Consider the following 7,500-nt stretch of genomic DNA (forward strand, 5'->3'; position numbering starts at 1 on the left):
AGAGAGAGAGAGAGAGAGAGATAAATATATCAAATTCTATAGGTATGTAGGTAGGTAGACAGATAGATAAATAGACAGACAGATAGACAGGGATAGATGGAAAGAGAGAGAGAGAGAGAGTAAATAAGTTCCCAGATGTGGTCTGTAAAAAAAAAATGCTATTTCTATTGTTAATTATATAACACCAGTTTTCCTTCAACAGTTAACTTTTCAAAGAATACATTTAGAGATTGTTTTATCTCGTTATTTACCTATTTATCTCATTTTATTCTATTTATTTATTAGTATTACATATATTTCTCCTTGTTTTTGAAAAGTGCGACGGAAATATGAAAAACAATAATGATAAAAAACGGTTAAATATAACATCTATGTAGGCCTATTACTGACATATTATTGATATATACGTATGCGTTCGGCTTCAAAATCAGTAAAATCTATTAGCGTAAACTTTCATTACTGAATTCATATGGTTCACGAAATTCTATGTCTGTTACACCATTTCCCTGAGTTTTATAAAATTGAATTTAATTAAATTTTAATCAAACTTGAATTTGAATTAAATTTGAACCTAAAGATTTCAAATATTTCAAATATGATTTTTTTTGTATTTACATGACATGTAGTACGTTATACACATGGATTTCTTATATTTTTAATTATATTTTCAAAATGATTCACTTAAACAGAAACTTAGATTCAAATTTTCAAAAAATACATTTAACTCCAGACCTGAAATTCACGTTTAGCTATTTTCCTATAAAAGCTTTATGCTTAAATCAAATACCAACAACAACCCATTAAAAATAATAACCAAAAAAATAGAAATAATAATATCAGTAATCTCAACCTATTCGAAATAAAATAAGAACAAGAAATGACACAAAGGAAATAAACGCAGGAAAAAAAATTCGCTGATCAACGAACGCAGTCGACAAGACATACAATGGCGTTCAAATTTCCTCGCGTTTTGCTGCACTTTCGCTCGCCCAGTGCGCTGTAAGTAGCTGTATTTCGTGTTTTATGCTTCCTCGATGTGCGAATTAATTCACTGATTAAGGTAGCTGTTATTTGATTGACTGTGTATGGGTTATTCTTGTTTATTCCGACGCCAGTGACGAATTTCTGTCTCGTGGTTTCGTGATATTTTTATTTTATTTTATTTTCTGTTCATTTTATCTCTATTTCTCTTTATTTCTCTTTTATGTGAATGAATACGGCAAATAATAAAGTCCCGACTTTTGCTTTAACAGTCGCACTTGCAACAAATATAGTTCGACTTCAAATTAGATAAATAACTGAGATTAATCAAACGCGAAGTAACCGTATTAAATAGAACAATAATTAAAGAAAACTATTAAATTACATAAAAAAAAAAAAAAAAAAAAAAAATTCAAAAGCCCAAAAGAATGAAATACAAAATTAAGAAAAAAAAAACGGTATCTTACTATATTACAATTAAAAGCCGGCAAATATCTTTATATATTACTATTAAAAGCCGGCAAATATCTTACATATTACAATTAAAAGCCGGCAAATATCTTACTAAATTACTATTAAAAGCCGGCAAATAACTTTTTTTTCCGATAAAGTCCTGTTATCGGCGACGCAAGATTATCCTGAGTGGGGTAACTGATAGTGTATCAGGCTATATTAGTGGCCAAAAAAACAACAACAAAAAAATCACAGTGCATTAAAATAAATCATTATTAATGGAAGTTGCTATAGCAGAAAAGACATAAACTTTTTAAAAAATAAATGTCTTGTGGTTAATATTATGTTCAACGCAAACACAGTAACGTGTACACAAAGATGAGCTGCAGAACAGCCACAAATAGAAATGAAATTAGTATTACTGTTTCTGTTCATACAATAACACGTAAATGGGTGCAGATCGTTAACTAGTTCATAATTAGGTTAAACTGGAAATGCAAAGTTTCTGAATGGACGGAACGTAGCTTTAGATATTTTGATATTAAGACGATTAAAATGAATGAGTTGAGTAGCATTAGCACAAAGAGGGTGACGGATAACAATTATTATTAACGTTATTATTATGGAGACACTCGTAATAAGAATAGGGAAAATAGGGATAATGAAGATAATGCTAATATTAATGATAACGGTAAAAATAGTATTATTATAGTATGGATATGATACTAATAATAATAATGTCAGAAACTAGAAACACATAGAGAATAAACATGTTTTTCTCCTTAATTATGAACTTTTTCTCCTTCCCCCCCCCCCCCCAGCAGAATCCTCCCCAGGGGCAGCCGAGGGACCCAGAGTGGCGCTGGCTCAGGGGTCGGGAGCGGCGGGGGGAGCGGGGGCAGCATCAGGGACGCAGGGGGGTCCTTCGGGAGGCGGGCCGTGGTGCAGGAGGAGGAGTATTTCCGCAGGAAGGTGGGTCGTCGCAGGAGGAGGAAGAGGCTGGAGGATTTCTGAGGATGATTTCTCTGTCTCTCTCCCTCTCTCTCTCTCTCTCTCTCTCTCTCTCTCTCTCTCTCTCTCTCTCTCTCTCTCTTCTCTCTCTCTCTCTCGCTCTCTCTCTCTCTCTCTCTCTCTCTCTCTCTCTCTGAAAATGGGAGGATTTAAAAAGGCGCTGCGTAAGGGATTTAAAGTTTCGAAGTCGAATGTGAGATGAACTGAGATAAACAGAATGCTAGTGGGAGTTTGGGAGACTTGCAAAAAAAATAATAACAGAGGAGGTAAAGGAAGAAATTACGTGGATAAAACTTTGGAAGAAGAAGAGACTTTAAGTGGGTTAAATGTTTTAGACCCATTATCATTATCATAATTACTATCATTATTATTATTATCATTATCATTATTATCATCATTATCATTATTGTTTTATTTTATTTTTTGAATAAACCATCCAATTGTTCGAACTGGGTTTTTGTCTTTTTTCTTCTTTTCGTATCGATTTGCGAAACATCCCATCGATCGTCAAGTAGGCAGAAAATACCAGATTTGCTCATTAATGTCAGCATACCAGATTTTACGGGTTAACCATGGTAAAAGGACCCATTCTCCTTCATTACGCATCGTTTTTTTAAGTAAGTATATCATAGTTTAATGAATTTAGCACGAGTTCAGCTCGATTTATGGATAGCCGATTTGGAAAAGAAAATATATATATATTACTGGAAATCCTATTTCAGTTTGATTTTCAACGCACTTGTTTTTATTCTTTCTTTTTTTCTTTGGGTGCATGTGTAAATGGAATTCCTTACGGTAGGCCTACATGCTAAATCATTATCATATACAGATCAGCCATTAATTCCAAATGTTAATAAACTTTGCCTTCGTTTTTACAGCAAAGGGAACAGCTGATCAAACTCCGGAAGAAGCTGGAGAGCGACCGGGAAGCGACGGCGGAGAGTCAACCAAAGGGCGAAGGACCAGAGGGCGCTGGAGATTCAACCCAGAGTGCCACTGACGCGGACCTTCGTGCCGACGCTCTCATCAAAGACCGGGTGTTCCTCCTTCACAAGCTTGAGGAATACGAAAGCCTTGTGAAGCTTCACCAGCAGGAGATCCGGAGAGTCTTCGAGATGGCGGAGGAGAACGTGCAGATCATCAGCCACTATCAGGAGGAGATCGGCTTCCTGAAATCGACGATGGAGATCCAGAGGCAGTTCCCCGAGTTGGACCTTGGTCGGGAGCCGCGCATCGAAATCATAAAGCCTCGAAATGGTAGCTCCGAGTCGTAACTCACCCCAGAATTCTTTCGTGATAAAGCCATTCTAATCACTCTTAACTCAGTCCTCCTCATCATTATTATTATTTTCGTTATTTTGAACTCTATGATTGTTACTTGGAAAGGATCTCTCCCATCATACATTTTAAGCTGCCCCTTGTATTTCCCTTGCACTTACTGTTGAAACCGGTGAAGCCCTTGGCCAGCTCTTCGTCGTCAAGGGGCCCCACGATGGCTCCGATCACGAAGTCGACAATGGCGACCAGCAGCACCACTAGAAGCACCAGTTGGGCCTGTAAAAAAATAACATTTTATTTTTTATTATTATTTTTTTATTATTATTATTATTATTGTGTCATTTATCATTCGCTCAAATGTATGATCCATGTTTTACCATTTACTTGTCAAATGTTTCATCTGCCCCACTTAGGTCTGATGAGAATCTGACTTCTTATTTATTATTACCGCCCAAGTAAATTTGCGTGGCGTGTACTCTGCACCACGAAAGCGAGGGCGGAACACTTATATTTATCCGAAGCTGACAACTGTAAAAGGTCGTCTTCCCAGAATATCTAATCCAGTAAGTTCCAGTTTCTCTGATTTTTTGTGCGCGAAGCTGGCCGCACCATTCCAGTTTGCTTGCATCGTTCTGTGCTTGCAGTTTACTATACATTATGCTAACTGAACCGGTCTTTCAAGAGGGATTGCAAACTTTTACGGAAAGCAAAAGCAAAATGTATGTTGTGAATCTTATTAATGGAAATACAATACTTACTGACATGGTGGTTTTAGTTTTTGACCTGCTCCTTTTATATTTGCCTTTCGTATTTTTTTTTCCCTTTCAAGCTCTTCCTTTCCTCCCTATTTATACATCCTCTATTCGTCTACATCTTTCCCCTTTTGATTTTTTACCTTTTTCCCTTTCCCTCCTCCTCCCCTCTCTCTCTCTCTCTTTTCTTCTTCAATCCTCTTCCCCATTCTTCTCCTACCCCTCCCCCTCTTCTGCTCTCCCCATCCTCCTCCTTTCTTCCCCTACTCCTCCTCCTCTTCTTCCTTCCCTCCTCCTCCTCCTCTTCACTTCCCTCACCCCCTCTTCTCCCACCTTCTTCCATCTCCCTTCCTACCCCCCCCCCTCTTTCTCTCTCTATCTACCTCTCCTCCCGCTCCCCGCTCACCCTGGCTTCCCACTCCATGCCGATGACGCAGATGGCGAAGAGGACGACGAGGGTGACGGTGCCGACCACCCGGACGTCGTTGACTCCGCCGTCGACGATTTTGACGTGGAAGGAGGCCAGGAGGTCGTTGATGGACTCGCAGAAGCCCACGATGTACATGGAGGCGGCGACGGCGTTGGCGACGGAGAAGATGAGGCCGATGGCGCCGCCGAACTCGGGTCCCAGTGAGCGGCTGATCATGTAGTAGGTTCCGCCTGCGGGAGCGGATCAAGGGCTGGGGAAAATCTGCATTTCTCTCTCTTTTTCTCTCTATCTTTCTTTTTTTCTCCTGCTTGCTGTCTCTCTCTCTCTGTCTCTGACTCTCTTTCTCACTCTCTCCTCTCTCTCTCTCTCTCTCTCTCTCTCTCTCTCTCTCTCTCTCTCTCTCTCTCTCTCTCTCTCTCTCTCTCTCTCTCTCGCTGCATTTCTTCCCTCCAAGGCTCAGAGGAAATTAATTTTACATAAACAAACTTCTGGAACTGGCTTTTGTTGGGAGGTCTCGGAAAAATATTTTCTCTAATGGTGAAATAAGAATACAGATTATTTTTAGTTCACACAATATTTTTATCAGCACTGTAGAAAATTACTTCAGACATTTATTTGTCCATAAGTGAAAAAAAATGTTGCCAGTGACTTTGCCATTACTGTTTTCCCATAGGAGCTAAATATTTCATCCCCGACTAATTAAGAAAATTGTTTACATATCCTACAGGGAGAGACACGGATCAAAGGACAAAGAAAAGAGAAAAGAAAAAATGGACACCGAAGATTCACGATTAAACAAAACAGAAAGACCTTCCCCAGCGACAGGGTCTTGTGGACAAAGGAACATGAGCGTTGTACAAGCTGGTTTCCAAAAATAGCAACATGTCCCTGGATGAGCACCGGTAACGAAGTCACCCGCGCTGCAAATGTTAAACCGTGGAGTGTTGTCACGCTGGGTCACTCAAAGGTCGGGGGGAGAAAACCCGGCACGTGGTGTGGCATAGAAACGAGTAAAGAGGATGGGATATAAAGGAGAAGGAAAAGAATTGGAGTTGGTGGGCGTGAGTTGTTGGATAGAGATAGACACGGAGGTTGAGTGGAAGGCAGATAAAATAAATTTGACATCAGCGATACAAGAACAAATAGGAAATGGAAAAAGAAAGTCTGAACAGATATACAAAAAGAGTGAACTTTGACAAACAGCTTTTAAGAGATATGACGAAAAGACGAACGAAAAAAGAAAATGGAGATGAAAATTAAAGGAAAAGTTATTCGACTTAGAAAAAATGGAAAGGGAAATTAAAGCCAATAAAACGAAAAAAAAAAAATTAATCCCTAGGAATGAATTCAGTCGATGATCGAAAACAAGCAAACCCCTACTGAAACAAACAAACCAACATAATCAATCCTAGCCCCCCCTCAAAAAATTTAAAAAAAGAAAACGAGGATATTAAAAATCAAGAGAGAAAACACGAACCAAGCGACCAGACAGCTCCCTTGGATCACTGAGCACCGCTGATAGCATCTGCCGTCTGATAGAGCCAGATTCCCGACGCCCTTGGCTTTGATCAGACGCGGGCGGATCCAAGGAATCCCAAAAGACGCCCTTCCTTCCACGAACGCCAGTGAGACGCAAGGGAGGCGAGAGGAAGAGACGCACGTGTGAAGCGGTTCGTTTCGGTGTGGTAACTGGTTCTTTGTGGAAGTGGTGGTGGTAAATAGAATGGAGATGAGCATGATGATGGTGAGGATGATAATGATGGTTATTGTTATAATGATGTTATTAATGATAATAGTGATGGTTGTCATGATTATAATTGTAACTGTTATTGATAATAGTAATGATAATGATAGTAATAAAACTAGTACTAATACTAGTGATAGTACTGATAATGTGATGATGAAAATAACAACAATAATAATGATGATGGTGCTGATAATGATAATAATAAGGATAATGATAATAGTAATAATAATAATTTAAAAAATAATAAGGATAATAATAATAATAAAGATAATGATAATGGCAGCACCACAATAAGAATAATAATGATAATGATGTTATCAACGAAACCAATAACAATAATAACAACCTCAATAACAATCATAATAAGTGCACTGCGCTTCCCCAAAAACACAGACGAGGGAAAAGAAATCAACAATATCCCAAAATAGAAGAATTTCCCGCCAGCTCGCACACAGAAATCACGTTTGACAGATACCACGTTCATCCTCCCCCCTTCAACAGGCTCACGGTGGATCACGAATGTACATAGAGAGTTTATTTTTCCCTCTCTTGTAAAATAACTGTGTCTACTTTTAAATATTTATGTGGCGGTTTATTTTCTCCAGACTGTGAGGAACGATTTTTTTTTCTTTTTTTTTTTTACTCCAGTTCTTCGCGATGGAAAATAAATGTATAAAAAACAAGGTGGATTAGACTTGTACAAGCAGTTATATAGATGTAAACAAAAAAATATCTGTAATGCAAGCTCACGAGGATTAAAACATACACTTATTTACACATATATACTCGTACATTATAGATAGATAGATACATATAGGTAGACAGATAGATAGACAGATGGGTAGATC

At 38.4% G+C, this 7,500-nt stretch overlaps 2 protein-coding genes across 2 annotated transcripts in view; one reads left to right on the plus strand and one right to left on the minus strand.

Annotated features, from left to right (window-relative positions):
• Positions 1-7,500, minus strand: part of LOC119573436 (solute carrier family 12 member 2-like) — a 26,981-nt gene that overhangs the window by 15,933 nt on the left and 3,548 nt on the right. The window contains exons 3-4 of the mRNA XM_037920665.1: positions 4,882-5,135; positions 3,885-3,999 (exon numbers count right to left, since the gene is read on the minus strand). Coding sequence (XP_037776593.1) covers positions 3,885-3,999; positions 4,882-5,135 — 369 coding nt within the window. The remainder of the gene's footprint in view (positions 1-3,884; positions 4,000-4,881; positions 5,136-7,500) is intronic.
• LOC119572956 lies at positions 780-4,478 on the plus strand. Its single transcript, XM_037919913.1, has 3 exons — positions 780-999; positions 2,259-2,406; positions 3,324-4,478. Exons 1-3 carry the CDS (start codon positions 947-949, stop codon positions 3,717-3,719), a joined length of 597 nt encoding a protein of 198 aa, XP_037775841.1. The 5' UTR covers positions 780-946; the 3' UTR covers positions 3,720-4,478.

This window comes from Penaeus monodon, chromosome 5 (genome assembly GCF_015228065.2).
Source record: "Penaeus monodon isolate SGIC_2016 chromosome 5, NSTDA_Pmon_1, whole genome shotgun sequence".
Taxonomy (NCBI): Eukaryota; Metazoa; Arthropoda; class Malacostraca; order Decapoda; family Penaeidae; genus Penaeus; species Penaeus monodon.

Coding starts and splice junctions, on each gene's coding strand:
- LOC119572956 (XM_037919913.1), top strand. CDS start 947: ATGGCGTTCAAATTTCCTCGCGTTTTGCTGCACTTTCGCTCGCCCAGT. Junction 1,000..2,258: donor TTTCGCTCGCCCAGTGCGCT/GTAAGTAGCTGT, acceptor CCCCCCCAGCAG/AATCCTCCCCAGGGGCAGCC. Junction 2,407..3,323: donor AGGAGTATTTCCGCAGGAAG/GTGGGTCGTCGC, acceptor TCGTTTTTACAG/CAAAGGGAACAGCTGATCAA.